This window comes from Macaca nemestrina, chromosome 14 (genome assembly GCF_043159975.1).
Source record: "Macaca nemestrina isolate mMacNem1 chromosome 14, mMacNem.hap1, whole genome shotgun sequence".
NCBI classification, from domain to species: domain Eukaryota; kingdom Metazoa; phylum Chordata; class Mammalia; order Primates; family Cercopithecidae; genus Macaca; species Macaca nemestrina.
This window is the reverse complement of record NC_092138.1, coordinates 31616204-31638024: the sequence shown is the minus strand read 5'-3', so window position 1 is coordinate 31638024 and position 21821 is coordinate 31616204. Positions and strand designations below refer to the sequence as shown.

Here is a 21821-nt window from a genome sequence, read left to right as displayed (position 1 = left end):
GCCAAAGGCGGCCAGTGGATTAGAAGAAACCAAACCAAACCTAAAATCTATCTAATCCTCAAAATAGAAGCCAGCCTTTAAGAAACAAGCAGAAAATTCACAAAATCAAAGTGCCTACAAAAAGTGTTCCCTAGCCAGCCTCACCTGTGTTACAAGCCTGTTCTTTGAGTGGTAAAACAGTCCCAAGTTAAAAGAAGGCTGTGCCTTCCGAGACATTCAGATTGTTTCTGAGGTCTTCAATTTCTACAAATAGCCCAAAGTAAGGCAGAAAAGTACACTTACCCCCTTACTTCAGGGGTGCTGATGGAATTCTCCATATCTGGGCCTAATCTAATTTGTATAATGGCAAGCAGCTTGTCCTCTCCAGTGTCTTGAGAGTATCTGAGGCGTTAGCAGTGCTGAATTATTGCTTAAGAGTGATCACCTGAGGGCCTCTTGCTTGGGTGTTCCCCAGTAACCTGCCTTTAATTAGTTCTTCAAGGAGAGAAAGGATGTCTATTTCTGATGTGTATCCTTAACCTCCCTAAATACAGAATATTGTCATCTTTGATTATGGTGACCAGTGTGAGTTAAGAAATTTAGATTTTATGAATGCCCTACATTGACCATGCTGTTAAGTCTTTCTCTTACTGCCATGCCTCTCTGAAATGGCTTTAGTTGGGAAGGGTGGTTCATTTCGGGGATGGACGGAGAAAGGGAAGTGCATATTCCAGTTTAGGAGTTATTCCCACAGCTACCTGCCTTTTTCTGAGAAAGAATTACGTATTTTTTTTATTGTGGATCATTATATACAATCAATGTTCCCAGAAAAAAAGCCACACACACAAGACCCCAAAATAACATAAGCCTCTCCAAACAGCTGGAGTTCCGTTCTGTCTCGGCTAAAAAGGTGGAGATTGCAAACCCTGTGGATCATATTTGGCCCACAGTTGTGTTTTGTTTGGCATGCAGTGTTATATAATGACTTAAAAAGTTGAATTTCGTTGCAATGTTTTAAAATCTAGAAATCACATATAAAAGACTATACTTCCAGCTCCCCTTGAAAATTTGTCATTTCTGACGACACAGGTCTCACATTTCTACCTTGCAGCTCTGTGCTCCCATAGACAAAGCATCTCCAGTACACCTACCTCTGCCCACTTGCTTCACACATGCAAATTACTCATGTAAGATCTGATGGCACTCAAATTTGGGGCCTCTAACTTTAGGGTTCTGCAGCATTCATCCACCAAAGTTATGGTTTCTATTTACTCCCTCTGTAATCAGTCTTTGATGAAGATAAAAATGATTGAAGATACTGGAGGGAAATCCAACTGGTTTTGATCCTTAAATGAAGGCTACACCTTTATGCACACCTTGAAGGTTCCCGTTCATTTAAGCAGGCTCTCGCCAACAATTTGAAGAGGCACACCTGTGCTGTTTTAGCTGTTGTTGTCCACCTATCTCCCTAAGGAGCATGTTTGCTTTGATCCTATAAGGACATGGTAAGTTCCAATGCCTATAGGAGCCAGGTAGGCTTCCTGAATGACATTGGCCTGGGATTAGAAACGAACTGGGAGCAGGAGGGGGTTTGTGGTAAGCTGTAGACCACAAGGCCTGTCCAGAGAGTGCAGCTGCTACTCAGCCCTGGCCAGCTGTTTCCACACAAAGATGTGGGCCTGGTACTGCCCGATCTCATTTTTCAAGAGAAGCCAGAAATCAGGATTCTTTTTTATGTTGGCAATGAATGGGAAATTTTAAAAAACGCTGCATGGGCCAAACAAAATATGTCTGCGGGCTAACTCCAGCCAGTTTGCAGCCTCTGAACTGAAGGAAAGGCATAGGCTTTACGAATGAAGTTCTGCCAGGCACGCAGGCTCCAGACATTCTACTTAACAGAAAAAAAGGCAGAGGAATAAAGCATTTGTTTTCATGATTTTCTGTAACATTACCATAAAAAGGTCAAATTCTTCTTCTCGTCGAGCAATCATTTGGTTCAGAGTCTCATCGTCCGGTACTTCATCTTCTTCCTGGGGTTAAAAACAGAGTGATTTAACAGGTTTTAGGAGAGAGCCTGGACAGCTGGGGCAAGGTACAAACAAGTAAGTGATCTGTCCTCCAGACCAGAGGGGTCCCATTTCTCAAGCCAGAAAGAAAAGGGAAGGGGTTGCTGGATTTAGTACTTGCCATTATTATTTTACGAGCTATTAAAACCATCTTCCCAGAGCAAAATCTGTTCAGGCTGGAAATGTGGTGCACTATAAGAAATATGAGTTCTCCTGGGTGTGTATCTTGATTCTGTTACTTTTAAAACAAGTTACTTCATGTCTCCCCGCTTCAGTGACCTCATTGGTCATATGGGTATGACATCTACTTCACAGGGGGATGTAAGATTTTAATAAGGAAATCCATATGAAAAAGTACCTGACATTAATTCTTTTAACTCCATTTACCTTATGCCAAATATAAATGCTTATTTTCAAATACTTACAAAAAATGTAAGTATGGGAAACCTTGTTACTAGGCACTAAGACGATAAAAAACCACATATATGTGCCAAATATACAGCCTTTGAAGTGTGTTTAATATATTTCTTTGGGCATTATTATTGTTGATGATTGGAGCTATGGATGGGATAACTAAAAAGGTATCAGTAGCAAAAAAAAAAAAACCCTCAAAGTTATACTTAATTAAAATAATTTAAATGAAGCAGAGAAAACAATTACATATGGGCTAAAACTTTCATTTTATATTATGTCAAACAAAGATACATTATCTCTCTGCTAATTCCTCAGAAACCAACAGCTCTCAGGATTTTCAGCAATGTTATGGCATGACTTCCACACTTTCAAAAAATGATTCTAAAAGTTGGGCATATGCATATGCTATAGGACTTATCTTCCCAAATTATTTTTATAATATGCTGAGTGGGCTTGTTAAAAATCAAACGGGGAATTTCAGTGTATCAGCTGAGGGAAGAAAGGGGAAAACACAGAACTTCAAACATCCAATTTCACAAACTGTATGTTCAAAAAGAAGCAACTTGTTTTAGAGAAAGAGTATGAGTGTACTAGCGGCTCAAATGAGATGACTATGTCGGCTCCCAAGATAATGCCTTTCGCACTGCAGGAACTTAATAAGTGTTAGAAATGAATGCAATCCACTAAAGTAAAAAATCTACAATTCAAGATAATCATTATTTCTGAAAAACTTATTCTAGTTCACCTCCAGATTGATTACAGTCAATTTGTCTAAATATTACATTTCATCTGACAAGGACACAGACTAGCTGGGAGTGGGTTCAGACTTCACAGTACAAAATATCTGGTAATGTCCCTTCTGGTGAACAGATGTCCTGCTTTGCCTACTTTCTTCCTAGAACCACACATTACCCTCTCATCACCTGTACAATGAGGGGCTTAGATGACCGCATGCCCAAGATGAAAAGATTCTCTTGTAAAGTGGCAAGAAGCCTGCCCGTTTATGACCTTCATGGAAAACCAAATGGCTGGAAGTACACAATGCATCTTCCTGGGTTCTTTGTGCCCCAGCACTTCATGGTCACGTCAACCACGGTGATGCCAGCCTACGTTGTCCTGATCTTTCAGGACCAGAGCCTTTGACGGCAGTCTCTCGGTGTTTTCAAACATCTTTACATCAGGACACGGGCCCCCCTGAAAATGGTAACATTTGTCTGACACACTGGTAGCCAAGAAGGGACAGGGAGCCTCAGCAAGGCTGCTCACAGCTAGCCTTGCTGGCAGGACAACTGGGAGGGGAGTGCACTTCAGGCCCCACCTGGCAGCCCTCGGGCCCAGGAGAGATCAGCATCTCCCTGCAGCTTAGGAAGGCTGGAAAACTCCAGGCTTCCTTGATTCTCAACCAGATCAGGTACTATTTTCACAAGGCCTACACAAAACAAATAAGCAAAAATGTAGTGGAGATGACAGGCTGAGTGTCAGCTCTGCTCACATCTGCTTTGTCACAGTATAGATCATTCACCATATTGTTCTTTTGGAAATGTCCAAGTGTATAAACAACAACAACAAAAAATCACCTGACAATCTGACTCCATATCTGTATCAAATATTCAATTTCTAGAATCAGAAATTATAAATTGAGATAAAAATTTTTCAAATGTGTGTGGATCGTGAGTGCATGTGCATATGTATTTTTCATCATTTTCATGAAACTCAGTGGATAGCTAATCAAAAATATAAGACCGACAAATTAGGAGGCATAATACAAAAGTGCTCTTCAATTTGCAAATGGGTTCATTTCAGGATTCCTTTAAATATCAAGCTCTACTTCACATTTAGATTCATTTCAGAATATATATATATATATGCAGTCAGTCTCTGGCTTAACAATGGTTGGACTTGGGATTTTTCAACTTTATGATGGTGCAGAAGGGATGCACATTCAGTACTCCACTAGACTTAAGATGGGGCCATGTCCTGATATTTTCAAATTATGATGGGTTTGTCGGGATATAACACTATTGTAAGTTGAGGAGTATTTGTTTATAAGACTTTTAAAAGACTCAGGTTCGTAATTTACAGAAGACTGAAAAAATACATATCCTGTTTAAGGCAAAAATCAAATTATATCTAATATATGCAATTAAAACAGTATTCCACATGAATATGTAAGGTAAACTTACTCTTCAATTTATAAGTATGGGCACACACAAAAAATATGTTCATCCCCAGTCAGTTTTATGATAAGGACTGCTGCTGATATTCTGTAGTTTGCTACACTATATACATATGTTTAAAAATCTATTTCAAATCCATTTTGGAATGAATATTATAAAATTACTAACGCTGGCAATCTAAAAATAATACAAATGACAACCCAACATTCCCCTAATAAAAACCTAATTAATGCATTCTTCATACAACCCTGACAAATAAAGACTGTTTAACCAGTATTTTTCCCAACCTTCAGATAGCTCTTAAAGAAAAATTTGAAGTATAGGTTAAGGTCATGCTTTCCAAGAGCAAGTATAGCTAAATGGGCAGAAGATGGCTGTGAAGGTTTGTCCTACAAACACGTTGAAGCTCTGCGATCCCTGATCAAAAGGCGAAAGAGACGGAGGGCTCTGGAGGATGGGAGAAAGAGGCCCCCTTCCATTTATGTCTTGTCTTGTCCGGCTGATTTTGTCCCTAAAGTATCCTCTCTGCAGTTCTGCATCTGTCCTACAGAAGGCAGCACTGATGGTACAATAAAGCAGCTGGGTTTCCCACCCTGGAAAAAAGGAGGGAGCACCCACAGGCCAAGCCTTGAGGTTCCTCCAGCAATAGCTCTTAAGACACTCACTTTGGATAACTTTCAGAGGCTTTCTGTGGTTGGGATCTAAAACAGCAGTTTATTTATTCATTTTCATTAACACTAGCCAAGGAAGTTCTTTAAACAAAGGGATTATTCTTAGTCCTTCAGAGACAAAAGGCCACTGTTTGATTTCATAAACTTGGGGCTTTCTGTAATACCTCATTTTCCTCTTCATGCTCCAAGATGGCCTGCAAGAATGCCCTCCGCTCGTGGCTTGAAGACTTTTGGTCAAACATGCCTGCCTGGATTACTTTCTGATCCACGTTCAGCTTGTATTTTGCAGCCGCGAGGATCTTTTCCTCCACGCTGTTCACGGTACAGAGCCTCAGCACCCGGACCTCGTTCTGCTGCCCGATGCGGTGAGCTCGGTCTTGGGCCTGCAGATCCTGTTTCGGGGGAACAATACGCTATGAGGACTGAGATGCCTGGCATAGGAATCCCAAACCAGACCCCACCCCAGAGGGAAATATGGAAGGGTTATGTATTTCACCTTCACTAAAGCAAGATTTTGCTTACATTTTAAAAATACGCAAGCTACGTTTGGAAAAATTCAATGTCACTCCTAGTTGAAGAAACCTGGGTTTAAATTAACCAAGCCAACTGAAATAAATCTCGGGTTTTGAAATCCAGGTTATCATATTGTTTTTATCTGTCTCTAGGTTCCCCATCAGATTTAGTCCCTATCTAAAACAAAAAACAAGACACCAGTGTCCAATGTCAGAATTATGACTTACATATCACCTACAACTAACCTTAAGTTGTAAGAAACGCCTTTTCTTTGGTGTGATGTGTTGAAGATTATTTTAAAAATATCAGAGTTGTTGTACATTCAGGTATTATACATACATACATCTTACTACACACACACACACATACACACACAGTGATTGCTCAGGTAGTCAATTTCCTAGAACCTAACCTTATCAAAGACTCAGTCTTCAATTTGGGAAATGAAAAGGATTGCTAGTTGGGTAGTCAACTGGTGAACTTTTGGGGACAGAAATTTGTCACTACCTATTAGAAGTGTTAAAACTGTCTACGTCTCTGACTCAGAAGTATCACTTCTGGAAATGTATCCTAAACAAATAATCATAGATATGCACAAAGATTTAGAAATAAGGATGTACCTTCTCAGAATAATTTGTTATCTCTAATGTTTTTTTTTTTAAAAAGAATTAAATATTCAACAATAATGAATTGGTTAAATAAATTATAGGATCCTACTATATGTACGTATCAACAAAGTATCATAAAAATTATATTGTAGGAGATTTAATGACACAAAGCTATAATAAGTGAAAACAAGTTAAAAAGAACCGTGTGCATTCTGATCTTACATGTGCAAATTTATCTATATCAAGAAAAAGGTAGGAGGACAAACACCAACATGCCAACAACATAAATCTCCAGGTGATAAGATTATAGGTGTTATTTCATTTTCTTCACTTTGCTTACATTTTGTTTTTTTCTGCTTTAAATGTTACTCATATATTAATAATAAGAAAAAAGCTTTAATGAAATCTTTAAATAAAAACCTTCATGAGTCCATGAAGCAGAGTTACCTAATTTTACAGCTACATAATAAAAACTTCTTGGCATATGGCTTTTATTCATTGTGGTCCAGGTGATGTTATCTGGGCTGATGCTAATTAGTTGTTTACACATGTCTCCCATTAGACTGTATAGATTTTTAGGGCAAAGGTCTGTTTTCTGTATCCCACAGCCCTGGCACCATAGTTTGTACAGAGCTGATGCTCAACAGCTGTAAACCCGTCTTCTTGACTAGACAAGTCTCCTGGTCACCTATTGTAGCACAAGAAGGCAGCAGGCAAAAGGTTGGAGATTCGTTTTTGCTGCAGGGACCTTTAAAATTAAGTAGCCAATTAGGCAAAAGCTTTTCCTCGGCAGATATCTGAATAAGTTAATATCAATATCATAGTGCTAAGCCATGAAAACAGCTGGGACCCATCTATATTAGATTATTTTCTAAAGAGAAGAATGTGAGATGGATCATTCAAATCCAAAGGGGACAAAAAACTCTAAAACACCCTAAAGTTCCTTTTTAAGCTTTTAGTTCAACCGTCCCTCTCAACCTATCTTCACCAGAACTGCTAACAGTAGTCAAGATGACAAGCTCTGGGTCATCAGGCTTTTCACTATCTCCTGGAACAGAGGCCAACAAATAGTCTCTAAAGTGGGCGCACTAGTAAACATTCTAGGCTGTCTGGCCCAGAAGCAAAAATTGAACAACTGTTCTTACCAGAAGGCTGATATTCTTTTTTCCCACCATTTTCTAATTTATACTTTAAAAAGTGAAGACCATTCTTCACCTGCAGGGGTGCAAAAACAAGTGGCAGGTCAGACTGAGCCCGTGAGGAGTAGATGGCTGACCCTTGTCCAAGAAGATGCTGACAAAACCACAAAAATACTAATTGCAGGGGGCAGCAGAATATGAATAGAGTAGATGAGCAAGCAGAGCACATAGACAACATACGAACAAAGTAAGACATTACAGAATCCTTGGGAATTTGCTGCAATTAGTTTTGTTTGGTGGTGGTGGCAGTGATGTGTGTTTGTGTGTTTCAGATCACCCATCTGATTGGAAGGTCACGAAAGCTAATATTTCTAGGTGGAGAAGTGTAATGCAATGTGAGTTTGTGAGTCTCTAAGCTGACGTGTGGGGGGAAATATTGTGACAAAGAAGCGCTGTAATTATTGGATGGATTACTCAATATTTCTGAAATCTCAATCAGGTGGTCTGAAACTTCATCACACTGACTTAGGTCTGATAATACTCGAAGCTAAGAGCCTGATCTGAGAAGAGGGTCTGCAAGCTAAATGTGATTGACCATTCTGTAATAGCAACAGAGTTGCAGCTCCACGGGTAAAAAACACAAGCACCAACCCATGTTTCTAATCAACAGTTTGGAAATGTGAGTCTTGGCAACCTGTAGTGATTTTTTCGTTAATTCCACAATCCTGAGTTCTATTTTTGCTTCTAGGTAGGGTCCTCAATTAGCAACATTAAGGCCTCTATCTGTCAACCTATGTCAAATTAATCCCCTATTTTCACCAATGTGCCTTAATTTTGATTCAATATGATAATGCATACTTACAGAAAATTTTCTTCAATGCATGCCGAAATTAACCTGATAAAAACACCTCCACAGTTTTCATTTTGGGGGCTATGCAATCTATATGCAAGGGTGCAAGGTAGAAAGAGCTCAAACCCAGGATTCAAACTGAAACCTAAACAGACATGGGTGTGAATGATCCTGATGGGGCGCTCATGAGCAAGCTAACATTGACTGGTTTCCTTATGTATAAGATATTCTGAGGATTACTTGAGGTGAGGTATGCAAAGTGCCTAACAATATTTAGTAGAGTTCTGTACCTTTTAAATGAAAACTCAGATGGATCTTTATCACTCTAAAATCACTGATTCCTGAAAAAGAAAAATTTGACCAAACTAATGGTCATGTTCAGCGACAGATGAAAAATCTGGTCAGCTCAGTTTATTCAATCAGGTGGAAGCAAATCTACCTGTGGCAGCTAGAAATACTTGCAGAGGCCCAGTGTGAGGGACCTGTGGTAAATTCAACCAGAGAAAATCTGGGATCCTGTGTTTTGCTGCTGAAGCTTTAGTTCACGTGTAGTTAAGAGGGAACTATTTCGTGTTACTGTAATTTACTTTGATTCTAGAACTCAAAGTTTTTAACAGAGCTAGAGAGAAAGAAAGAAAAAAAAATGAGAGTTGGGGTGGGGTAGAACATCATAAAGATGTTCCAGAGTTATTTTCCAGGTTAAATTAGCATTTCCTGGAACAGTGGCTTTTAGAATTTATACTGTGCCAGTGAAGGTAAACATCTAAGAGTCAGTGGAAATGCTTACCTCTGAAGACAGAAGACAAGCAAACTCTCCATTCACCTATAGATGGTCCTCAGTACTTAGGTACCAGCGAGAAGGATAATCTAAACATCCAATCACATTGAGCACACCAGGAGGAGAGGAGTCAAAGAGTCACATCACATCTTCCTTCCTCCCTCTTAGATACCCAGCCTAGCTCAGTGCCTGCTGCATAACAGACACTCAATAAATGTTTACGGAAGAAATACTGAATCCAAAATGCCAAAAAGGAAAACTGCAGATCTCTCACATCAATATAAATTCTACCTGAGCGTTGGAATGAAACACTTTTATATATTTATAAAAATATGTAACCATATTTCCTGAAGACTTAGAACTAATATATTCTGTGCTGGTGGTTCCCAATCCTTTTCAAGATAAGAACATTTTAATAGTCGCCTTAATTTATTCACCTACAGAGAATGGTAAGTACACGCAGTGGCCCAGTGGTGGTGGTTTGGACCCACAGTTGAGTCTTTAAATCAGTGGTCCTCATCTGTATGAGAATCTATTTCAGAATCTCCTGGGAGCGCTCAAAGGAAGCAGCTAGCTCCACTGAATAAGAAAACTAGGGTGGGGTGGGAGGGAACAGAAAGCAGGCATGTATATTTTTTAAAAGCTTCCTTAGAATCCTAATGTACCCCTGAACTCTATTTCCTGCCAAAACTGACGCTATATGGCATTGCCACTCAATCTTCGCAACCCAGTGAGATAGTGTGACTGTTGAGAAAGCCAGGGCTCAGTGAGGAGCCTAGGAAAAGCTGATGTAGAATTCATACTCCTATGTGAGAGTTGCCATTTTCTTTCTGCATTTTTTTGAGACACGGTCTTGCTTTGTCGCCCAGGCTGGAGGGCAGTGGTCCGATTACAGCTCACTACAGCCTCTGCCTCCCAGGATCAAGCAATCCTCCCACCTCAGCCTCCTGAGGAACTTGGGACTACAGGTATAAGTGCCACTGTGCCCAGCTAATTTTTGTATTTTTTTGTAGAGACAGGGTTTCACCATGTTGCCCAGGCTGGTCTCAAATTCCTGGACTGAAGCAATCCTCCTGCCTCGACCTCCCAAAGTCCTGGGATTACAGGCGTGAGCCACCACACCTGGTCTTCATTTTTACTGTTTTGAATTCAACATTTGCTCCAGTATGAATCAAAACTTGACCAATATCATCCTACCCAATATCCTACAGGCAGATGCCTCACCTCCCAGAGTAATTTAGAAAACCAGTGCCATAAGAGACCCACTCAATTGAAAAAAAAAAAAAAATCAAAGCACTGCTTTAATAGGATAGCCCTGAACTTACCTGGCTAAAAGAGCTTTACAACAATAAATGCTCATTAGAATATGTTTTGATGATGACTTTAAACAAAACACAAAATAAAAGGTTAACTACCATAATACTAACTGGCCTTGGGGAAGTTACTTACCCTGCCTAGGATTCAGTTTCCTTGACTGCAAAGATTCAAATCATATTAACTGTCTGACAGGGTTGTTGTGAAACTGAATGAAAAAATGCCCAAGAGGCTGACACAGATTCAGGGGCTCATAAATGATGGTTGCTATTGTTCTTATTGCTATGATTTTACAACATTTTTGATTTATCCTTCATTAAATATACTTTGTTCAATGGCAATCCCAAGAGATGGGATTAAAACTAAGCAGAAACTAAGTTTTTCTACCTCAAACTTCAGCTCTTCAAAGGCATATGTGGGACCTCGTATCTATGCTCTAAGGGAGATGAGAAAACAGCCAGAATTGGCTCCAAGAAAGCAGCGGCCCACTCGTCTAGATATTTGCTCTGTCCTGTAAATGTGAATAATGAAACTGATCATCTTTTAGCTGCTCTCCAGAGGGAGGCCTGGACACCTGAGTGGGACATACAGACCTGATGAGGATTCCAGTCGCTGTCAAAGATGACCACTGTATCAGCTGCCTGAAGATTTAAGCCCAGGCCACCAGCTCTGGTGCTCAGCAAGAAAATGAAATACTGGGATCCAGGTTCATTGAATTTCTTCAGCAAAGCAGCACGATCTTCAGACTTGGTGGTGCCTAAGGGGATCAGAAAAATTAATTTGCCAATTAACTCTTGTCTGAAAATGGCACAGAACGAGACAAAAAAGCTTGCTTCCTTCGAGAAATATACCCAGACTCCTCCTAACACTGATGAGGTAATTTCCAGGGCTTTGTACTTCTGGGAAAAAACTTTGAACATTTTGCAATTACAAAAAAAAGAGCTTAAACATTTCTGACGAGGCATCTTTGTAACTTTACACATTTTACAAAATCCTTACTTTCACCTAAAACAATGAAAACATTTTTTGGATTTATTTCTGTGATTTATAACAAATAATTTTAAGAACATACACACTTCCTCTCTCTCCCTCTCGCTCTCTCACACACACACGTGCACTTAAAACTGTAATAATGGCTTAAAGAAACTTTGCCAACAGGCATTAAAGCAAGGACTTTTTTATGCCAAGAAAATAGAAAAAAAAGGAAAGTTCTTTTCTACTGCTTTACCATTTCGATTGAAGTATGGTCCGTTTGGTAAAAACATAAATTATGAATGAATTTTTTTTTTTTGCAAATGGAATAATTTTATCCTTTTTAGCAAGACTTAAAGCCACAATAATCCCCCCCCACAACAAAAAACAAGAAATCTCTTAGTCTGTTTCTCACGTTAACATCCCGCTCTGTTGAGTTCAAAGCATGCTAAATCAAAACCAACTAAACAGAGCAGCATGTTAAACACCTGGGTGTGGTTTGCCCCATGGGGTCTGAGGAGGCTCCAAAAGAGTGAATAAGCAGAGAGGACCAAACCTTAGAGTCTGGTGCTCACTTGTGGGGCATTCTTGCATTTCGGATGAGCCACTCAATTACATATTATGTATGTGTAATGTATTTACCCAGCCATTTCATGAAGTGCATTGTGGAAGGGGAGAGAAAGAAAAAAAAAACACCAGTATTCCATCTGAACATATTTCACCAGAAACACTTAGACGTTGAATTTTGAAAAAAGGCTTTAGGTTGTTGGGAAATATGTATGCATGTTACATGATAGTCCCTGACCGGCTGCTATTCAAATATTATTCTTACATGCTGTTCTTTTTTTAAGGATGAAAACATACGAGCAATTTATTTCAGAGGATTAAAACATTTAAGTGACTACAGCTAATGAATCAAGTTACTATGAGGGCCAAGTTCTCAAAATTGGGGACAATCTGTTTTTCACATTTAATAAAACTAACAAATGCCCTCCTGAGGAGGGAGAAGACAAATCACTTCCCTGCATACAGCAAACAAGGATTAGGAATGAGGGGTTTGGGGGCTTTCCTCATTTAATGGAGTCACATTCTTTAGACCCAATTTACTTTCTACGTTAGGTTTCCAGTTTAATGAACTGGTGAGGTCCGACACAATCAGTTGTCTGAGTTTAGATTTTGGAGGAGGAGCACTAAACATGCTTTGATGAGTGAGCTTTCAAGTGTGGGGCTCTTTTTTCTTTTATTTTCAGAATTGGCTTTCTGAGATCATGGTGAACTATCTGTTCACGATGCTAATGGAAGATATGTTCTGCCACGAAACCTCTATCATCTTTCCAGCTGCAAGAATTTTTTTTTAAATTACTCACATGGATTAATGGTTCACATATTTCTCCTCTGCCTTAAACTGAATGAAAAGCCACAGAAACCAAAAATTCCTTCTAAAATGGGGAAAGAAGAGATCATGGCATCTTTGTTTCTGACAACTGGGTACAAAAACTATACATCTATACTCTCAGGACAGAAGTTCAACCGTTTTTGATTAACTGAAAATGAACCAGCTGATAATCACATGGATTAATGGAACCAAACAGTTAATCTCATCAGGTCTGCCTGCCCTGCATGCTTTTGGTTTCTTGCTTTTTGTTATTTTTGTTTTCTCTTTTTCTGTGAAGCTGAAGGCTGCGGTAGCTGAAGGTCTTGATGCTGAATGCTCAAACTTGACCTTCACTGGCTGCTTTACAGATAACATGCATATGTCACCATGGCAATGGTTGTTACTTCATTTGCTTTTCAGGAACTTTAGCCAGCTCTGTCCACTTCAAACTGGTTGACACCACTGACCCTTAAACTAGGCCTGAGCGCAAGTGCCCAAGAGATGGCCTTTTGATGTCGGAGAGCCAAGAACTCCACCATCATATCACGCTAACACTGTCATTTTCTGCATGTATGTCCTCGGAAACGCCATGAACCCTGGCTATGCTTGTGTAGAATTAACCTGTGACTTCATTTTTCCCCACTGCCAATCACCTTTCCCTGTGCCTTACACCACCCCACTTCCTTACCCCGTAAATATCCCTAAGCCTTATCTTCAGGGACGTAGAGTTGAGGGCTGTTCTTCCATCTTTTTGCTTGGTTCCCTTGTGAATAAATCTTTTCTCCTTTGCAAAACCTGTGTCACAGTGATTGATTTACTGCACGTGGGCAGAACAGACGTGGATCTCGCCAGTAACATAAGATATAAATACAACCAATGCCTACTGGGATGAAATAACCTTACATGCAAAATAAAGCACTGAAAAACAAAAGGAATATCCAAATAAAATTATTTGGTCAAAGGAGTTTTCAGACCCTATACCAGATACCTCAAGCAAATAGGCCAACCATGTATCTGGTGTGTATTTAAACTGTAAAGGCCAGGCACGGTGGCTCATGCCTGTAATCCCAGCACTTTGGGAAGCCAAGGTGGGTGGATTACCTGAGGTCAGGAGTTCAAGACCAGCCTGGCCAATATGATAAAACCCCGTCCCTACTAAAAATACAAAAATTAGCTGGGCATAGTGGCACATATCTGTAATCCCAGCTACTTGGGAGGGTGGGGCACAAGAATCGCTTGAACCCAGGAAGAGGAGGTTGTAGTGAGCTGAGATGCACTCCAGCCTGGGTGACAGAGTGAGACTTTGTCTCAACAAAATAGAATAGAATAGAATAGAATAGAATAGAATAGAATAGAATAGAATAGAATAGAATAGAATAGAATAGAATAGAATAGAATAAAATAAACTGTATAAATAGCTGGGAACTTGACAAATTACAAAAAACAATAAAAAAGATTAAGTCATTTTTCATACAAAACAATGGCATTTCTCATCACAAGGTTTGGAATTTGCTAGAAAACCACTTCCGTCAAAGATTTCCAAGTCAAGATCTTTGCTGATCATGAGCAATCTTTTTAATATTGTTCAGGGAGATTCAAACGACCATGTAAGAGTCTATCTAAAGGCAGACACTCTTTGCAAGTGGCACAAGATTTAACGTGCTCAAAACTAACATCAGTTTCATGGTCTTTCAGACTTTGATACATAACCAATTATAAGAATACAATTAATAGGGCAAGTGTGTTGAAAATTACAGAATTTACCAGAAGGAACACACTGTCAGACTTTCATGATGACTAATTTTAACTTAGTTTCAGTGACTTTTAGAAAGTATTGTCTTCTGGGATAAAACAAGTGAGAGCACCACTTGCTCTCACTCAAAAATCATTTCCAGTAAAAACAAAAACTATAATGGAGTATTAGCTAAATTTATTCATGCAACCATAATCTTTGCAGAAAATTTCTGCTTAGCTCTTGTCAAGTGATTTTTTTCCCCCTAAAGTCAAAATCTGAGACATCAAATTCAGCAGTGAAAATCTGAAGTCATTTTAATAATTGGGTGGTGGGATGGGGGACAGAAGGGGGTTCAGCTGGAAGTGTGTGTACTAACTTATCTGTGTGTATACTGATTGTTTGTCCATTAGTTCTGTCCACCCTTAAAAGGAATGGCTGCTCTTTCTTACGGAAATATGCCTTTTCAATTCCATCTGTAACATGTTAGGCAATTTGCTTGTCTGTCTCCTTCCACCTAATGCTAAGGACTCTGAGAGCAGGAACAGTGAATAGTTCATCCATCCTGTATCTCTAGTGCATGGTGGTTTGCAATTACTCAACTGAAAATTTTAAATAAGTTCAAAATCATTCTTAAAATGTTGTAGCTAGAGAAACAGCCTGTATTTTTCAGAGATGGGGTACACCTCTCTGGATCTGCTAAAACTGAGCTAATCTGGAATCAAAGAGATCCAAGTTAGAACCTGGTCTCACCATATACCTTTGTTTTCTCATCTATTAAATGGGCATCATAATGGCACACTGGTTGACAGGGATAATAGTAGCTTATTTATTGAGAAAATCAAATTAATAATGCACATGAAATGCTTGGCCCAGAGTCCCACACAGAGTAGGTGTTCCATACATGTTAACTGTTGTGACTATTATTATTAATAACAAAAGGACAGCAGCCAACAAATGATTAAAGAGAACCTCTCAGGCTGACAAGAAAACATGAAAGCAATTTGTTTCCAGGAATTCACTCTTACCAGTCTGATAGATGCAAATATTCCAAAGGAGCAGTCCTCAGAGACCTGAGATTGGAAATGAAATGCCACAAAGTAGCAAGTGATAGTTATGCAGGACACCTGTGTGGGGCTGTCAGTTCAGGAGAAAATAGAGCCCCACAGCCCCTCACTTGAGCAGCAGGTAAAGGACAGTTTATCTCTTGAAGGAAGAGTGCTGAATTTTCCCCTCTTTCCAGAGGCAGGGATCCAGTCAAAGAAGAAGAGACAATAAAGGAAATTTGCCAACAGAGAAAAACTGTGCCTAATAGGACTGTATTTGTGAACTCAGAATTCACATTTACTTAACCATTCATTGGTTAAGTAATTTGGAGGGGAGAGGTAAAGGGGTTTAAATAATCAATTTTCATGCCTGTAATCCCAGCACTTTGGGAGGCCAAGGCATGTGGATCACTTGAGGTCAGGAGTTCGAGACCAGCCTGGGCAACATGGTGAAACCCCATCTCTACTAACAATACACACAAAAAAATTAGCCGGGCATGGTGGCACATGCCTGTAATCCCAGCTACTCAGGAGGCTGAGGCAGGAGAATCACCTGAACCCGGGTGGCAGAGGTTGCAGTAAGCTGAGATCATGCTACTGGATTTCAGCCTGGGTGACAGAGTGAGACTCTGTCTCAATAAAAACAATAAAATAAAATAAAAATAATCAAGTTTGTCAAATGGTATAATTAATTTGAAAATTAATAATACCCTAAGAGGCAGACCATAAAGAGAATTCATCTAAAACCTTAAGTCAGAGAACATACAGCAAGTCTAAGTTTGGTTTATATCCAATTACATTCAATTAAGGGCAAAAGGGAAACAAAATGTTGGATTGAAAATAAAGTCTTTTAATGAAACATAAACCTTAAATTTCCCATTTAACAACAGTAATACTGCATTAGATAAATACCGGTATTAGTAGTATCCTCTTTTCTACCCAGGGATTAAATAGCATCCTGACTGTAAATTAACTTCTATTCCTACTTACCACTCTTTGAATGCCATATTTATGCCCTGCCATTGTGTATAAATGCTGATACTTTCAACCTCTAATATATTATAGCTGATAGCCAAATCGTAAAATAATTTAGGGATTATCCCTAAAATCATATTTTCTTCCACTAATATTTTTTCTTACTAATTTTTAGGACATGGTATTTAAATTTCACTCTTAAAACCAGGCAAGTATTTTACATAGCTTGCAAAATCCAGGAAACAATGAAATCACGTCTCTTAATAACATAATATGTGGATATGTCTTATTTAGAAAGAGAGGCGCTTTAATGGTAAATATAATCTTAACTGAATGATTGTATTGTTACAAAGAAAAGTGACATAGCCTTTATCCCCTTAAAATATGCCTTTAACTGAAAAAGTTAAAGGTGTGTCAATGTATTCTATATGTTTGGCACATAGGTAACAATCAATTTTAAGAGCAAGGAAGATTTCAAAATTTTAGTTTAGTTTGATTTTATTTTATTTAGATACTCATAAGTGACTCTAAACTCATTTGTGTTGGTTTATATGTGGGCTATGCAGCTGCACAAATGAGGTCAGCTTATTTAAAGCTTAAGGATGCAAAAAATTGCTATCTAGAAAAACTGCACCCGATGCTGCTAGTCAATTCTTCAATTTTACCCCTTCTTTTTGGCTGAGAATGGATCTAAGTGCCCATTATCCCTTCATTTTCAGTAGTATGGCTTCTGAGCCTAATGCCTTATGCACTTACCATCAAGGCGTAGGTAAAGGAAGTTCCGAAAAGCAAAATAATCCTCCATGATGGTCATGAGAGATGTCATCTGGCAGAAAAGCAGCACTCGGTGATTAGTCGCTCTCAATTTTGGCAGAATACGATCAAGTAGCTCAAACTTTCCTGAGGCCCGATACAGTTCAGCCCTGAACCCAAAAAATGCAAAACAAGAAGACAGTATTACTTCTGTCTTCTTGAAAAATCCAGCATTGCTTTGTTTTTCATATAATCCTTTGTACACAGTAAACATTCAATAAGTGACTGTGAAATGAATGAATGAATGAATATGAACTCCAAAGCAATGAGAATATTTAGCAGAAAAGGAAAATATATTCATATAAAACCCATCAAAAGTGCATTGCATATACTAGGTATGATTACAGGTTCTAGAAAGAAAAGGAACCACTTTCATGTTCTTAATACTTTCACAGTCTTTCTCTCAACTTATTCTTTCTCCTTGCCCTCTCTCTTTCTCTCTCTCTCACACATACACACGCGTGTGCGTGAATATATGCCATGTTTCTGTAAATCCCTCCTTATTAATTATACACATTTTTAAATTGTTAATTCAGGGCACTTAAGATTCATCTAAATACTTATTGATCACCTACTATGTACCAAGCACAGTGCTAGCCATGTATATAATAATAAGCAAAATACAGTCTCATTTTACTAAATGGATAATTACAAATTGTAATAAATACGATAAAAATAACAAGTTCCAATGAGAAAACCCACAGCAACATGTGATGCCTTCTTTAGATCAGAGCAGTTTGGCAACCTTTGGCCCCAGTCTGCTGTCTGTTTTTATAAATAAAAACAGACACAGCCACACTCACGCCTCTCTGTTTTCTGGCTGCTTTCACGCTACAGAGGCTGTGCTGAGCAGGTGTGGCAGACACTTTATGGCCCACAAAGCTGAGAATATTTACAATCTGGCTCTTTACAGAAAAAGTTTGCCAACCACTGGTTTACAGTGTCGGAGGTGACCTCCCTGAAGAGATAACATTTTAGCTACAACCTGAAATAATGAGTAAAAAGGCATCCAGGTGAAGAATGGGGGCACTGGGGTGGAGAGGAGGAGATTCCAGGGCGAGGAAAGAGCATGCATAAAGGTCCTGAGGGGTAAAGGAGACAGAAGGATTTGAGAAATTGAAAAACAAACAAACAAACAAAAAAACCGGTAAGCATGGCTTAAACAGAAGTGAGGACAGAATACTGGGAGATGAAGACAGAGAGGTGGAGGATGAGATTAGGAATAGACTCTGTAGGGCTCTATGAGCTACACTGAACATTTTCATTTTCAGTGCAATGAAAAGCCATCAATGGGTTTTAAGCAGGGGAGTGATGAGGTCTGGCATACCTTTTTATAAGATCACTATGGAAATCGTGTAAGAATGGACTGGGGGAGGACAAGTCTTGGATTACTATAGAAGTACAAGTCAAAAACACGATGGGAGTATGAGATGGAGAAGACGCTGTGATATGAAGAAAGGCTAAAGTAGGGCCTTTTCCCTCTATAGTTCATCCTTATTTTTCTTTTATCAACAGGGCTGTGTTATACAATTAAAACTGAATTCTAGGCGATACTGTTTAGAAAACTTGCCAGTGCACATGTAAACTATAGTACTGGAATGTATCATCTGGTAGTTGATTTTATGACACAGGATATGTTATTTCTAACACATTTTTCAAACGTATGTCTTCCTGATGTCCATTCCCCACTCTGAGAACTGTTCTCCAAATACCCCATAGCCGTGTTTTCACCACGCAACCCTGACCAAGCTGATGGGAGCAGGAGTAACCACAGAACACAGAGAAAAGAAAGGCAAGAAGAGGCAGGGAAAGCTTAGCAGCACTGCTTCTGGATAGGTTATAGTTCCTGGTTCTTAGCCCAGTGAAACTGTCTGCCCTTGGGATCCAAGAATGATGACTACATCCTAATAATAAATTTTTCAAATTTGCAACACACACATACACACACACACACACACACACACACACACACACACACACACAGACTTTCTGTTAAGGCAGTGTTCATTTTTGTTGTTGCAAGTCAAGATTCTCTTTAACATCCATTGCTAATGAAAAACATTTCTTACACAGACCATACTCTAACAAATGACTATAAAACTGTAAACATTTACAGCAGATGAGAAATTTCTTCTCATGTACATTAATATCAAATGTCAATGTGAAATTTAATAAGATAAATTCTCTTCAAGCCCAGGCTATACTTTTGGTTATAAATAACAAACCTTTGAAACTTCAACAACATTTTTTGAACACTAGGATACTATTAAGTCTATTAAATAAGATCTATGTCCTTTGAATAGCCACTTGCTTAAGGCAAGTAATAATTTATGCCAGTAAAGTAAAAGAGAATGCTGTTATCGTTTTGGTTAACTTCTCCACTGAAGAGCACTTAGAGGGCTGGAAGTAGGTATTTGCACAAGAGGAAACACTGTAGAGAGGAGGAGTTTATGTAAGGCCAACAACATTTTTTTTAAAAGAAAAAAAAAATTTGAGATTTACCCATTGATGACCCCATTTGAATAGCCTAGGTGTTCAGCAAAGGATTCCTTTAAAAGAGAGAGAGAGAGAGAAATGATTTTAAAAAATGTAATTATTAACTTAATGATTACTCCTTTAGTGATGTTATCCTACCTATTTCTATAGTTAAAACAAAATAATTAAGGAATAAGCAAAAAAACTTACATATATAATGAACGAGAAATTCAGTATATTGCATGCAGACTTTTGTTCCACCAGAAATGTATCCTGTGAGTTTCTTCTAGTCTCTAGACTCTCAGATAACAGAGTTAGTGTACCCATCACACAGTCACTGAGCACCCACTGGCCCATAGCTGAGCCAATAGTTGTTTTTGGAGATCCACCCTCTAGGGTGGATCTGAACTCAAGGAGTTCAGAGTCTAGACTATAAGAGCACAATACAAGCAAATCAGAATTACTATGTATATATAAATACATGTGATAGGGCTTGGCTGTGTCCCCACTGAAATCTCATCTTGAATTGTAGCTCCCATAATTCCCGTGTGTTGTGGGAGGGACCCTGGGGGAATCAACTGAATCATCAGGAAGGTTTCCCCCAAGCCGTTCTCGTGATTGTAAGTCTCACGAGATCTGGTGGCTTTATAAGGGGTTTCCCTTTTCATTTGGCTCTCACTCTCTCTTGCCTGCCACCATGTAAGATGTTCCTTTCGCCTTCTGCCATGATTGTGAGGCCTCCCCAACCATGTGAAATATGTGAGTTCATTAAACCTTTTTTCTTTCCAAATTGCCCAGTCTCAGGTATGCCTTTATCAGCAGCATGAAAACGGACTAATACAATATGTATTGTGGAAAAATTTAGCAATAAAAATAATGGTGATTACATATTCTAATTCTTAGTTTGGTGAAATCTTTTCTTTTTTTTTTGAGACAGAGTCTCACTCTGTTGCCCAGGCTGGAGTGCAGTGGTGCGGTCTCAGCTCATTGCAAACCTCCGCCTCCCAGGTTCAAGCAATTCTCCTGCCTCAGACTCCTGAGTAGTTGGGACTACAGCATGTGCCACTACACCTGGTTAATTTTCTGTATTTTTAGTACAGACAGGGTTTCACCACATTGGCCATACTGGTCTTGAACTCCTTACCGCAAGTGACCTGACTGCCTTGGCCTCCCAAAGTGCTAGGCTTACGGCATGAGCCACCATGCCTGGTCAGTTTGGTGAAATCCTAACATCTCTTCTATACTGTGCTTTCCTCTGTTACAAATAAAGTCCTAGATGTACAGCATCCCTCAGGTGTCTGGCTTCTGTTTTCAGAATACAGAGTGTAATCACATAACTTTAACTCCCTCCTTTCTGATTCACAGGAAGAAATACATGACTGTTCTCCATGCATTTCTCTATTCTGACTTTATGGGAATGGCAACCATCGGTGGGAATGGAGAGCAGGTTACACCTTCACATCAGCCACCGCTGTCTCCCTTTTCTGCCTTCCCTCCTCCCTGGATCCCTGCAGCGTTTCCTCCAATGGCACCAGATCTTTCCCTCTGGGCTCAACAGTACTCTCAAATATGCTCATCATCTATGGTAAGCTCCAGTCCTGTGGCAAAATTAACAGGATAGACTGTGGCCAATACCTCACCTCCATCCCCTAGAACCAAGCCCACAGTCTCCATTAGGCCCCATCCCTGTCTCCAAGCAGGCTTGTGAAAACCAAAGAGAGGGTGTCAATGGATGCTGTTGGAGATTAGGTAACAGCATCATGTTAAAAATACTGTTTTCATTTCTTGAGTTTGAAGGTCCCCAGGGAGGCAGTGAGACCCATTTTGAGGCTGAGCATCTGGCAGGATTTAGTATGAACAAAGAGTGTGTGGCAAACGAAATACAACAAAGGCAAATTCACACACCACCTCTGTTCCATAGTTG

At 39.3% G+C, this 21821-nt stretch overlaps 1 protein-coding gene across 9 annotated transcripts in view; it reads right to left on the bottom strand.

Annotated features, from left to right (window-relative positions):
- Positions 1–21821, bottom strand: part of LOC105491813 (SWI/SNF related BAF chromatin remodeling complex subunit ATPase 2) — a 207934-nt gene that overhangs the window by 72466 nt on the left and 113647 nt on the right. For all 9 annotated transcript variants that reach the window (XM_071077732.1, XM_071077735.1, XM_071077729.1 and 6 more), the window contains 5 exons: positions 19925–19971; positions 17366–17532; positions 11103–11266; positions 5472–5699; positions 1932–2009 (listed from right to left, as the gene is read on the bottom strand). In XM_071077732.1, coding sequence (XP_070933833.1) covers positions 1932–2009; positions 5472–5699; positions 11103–11266; positions 17366–17532; positions 19925–19971 — 684 coding nt within the window. The remainder of the gene's footprint in view (positions 1–1931; positions 2010–5471; positions 5700–11102; positions 11267–17365; positions 17533–19924; positions 19972–21821) is intronic.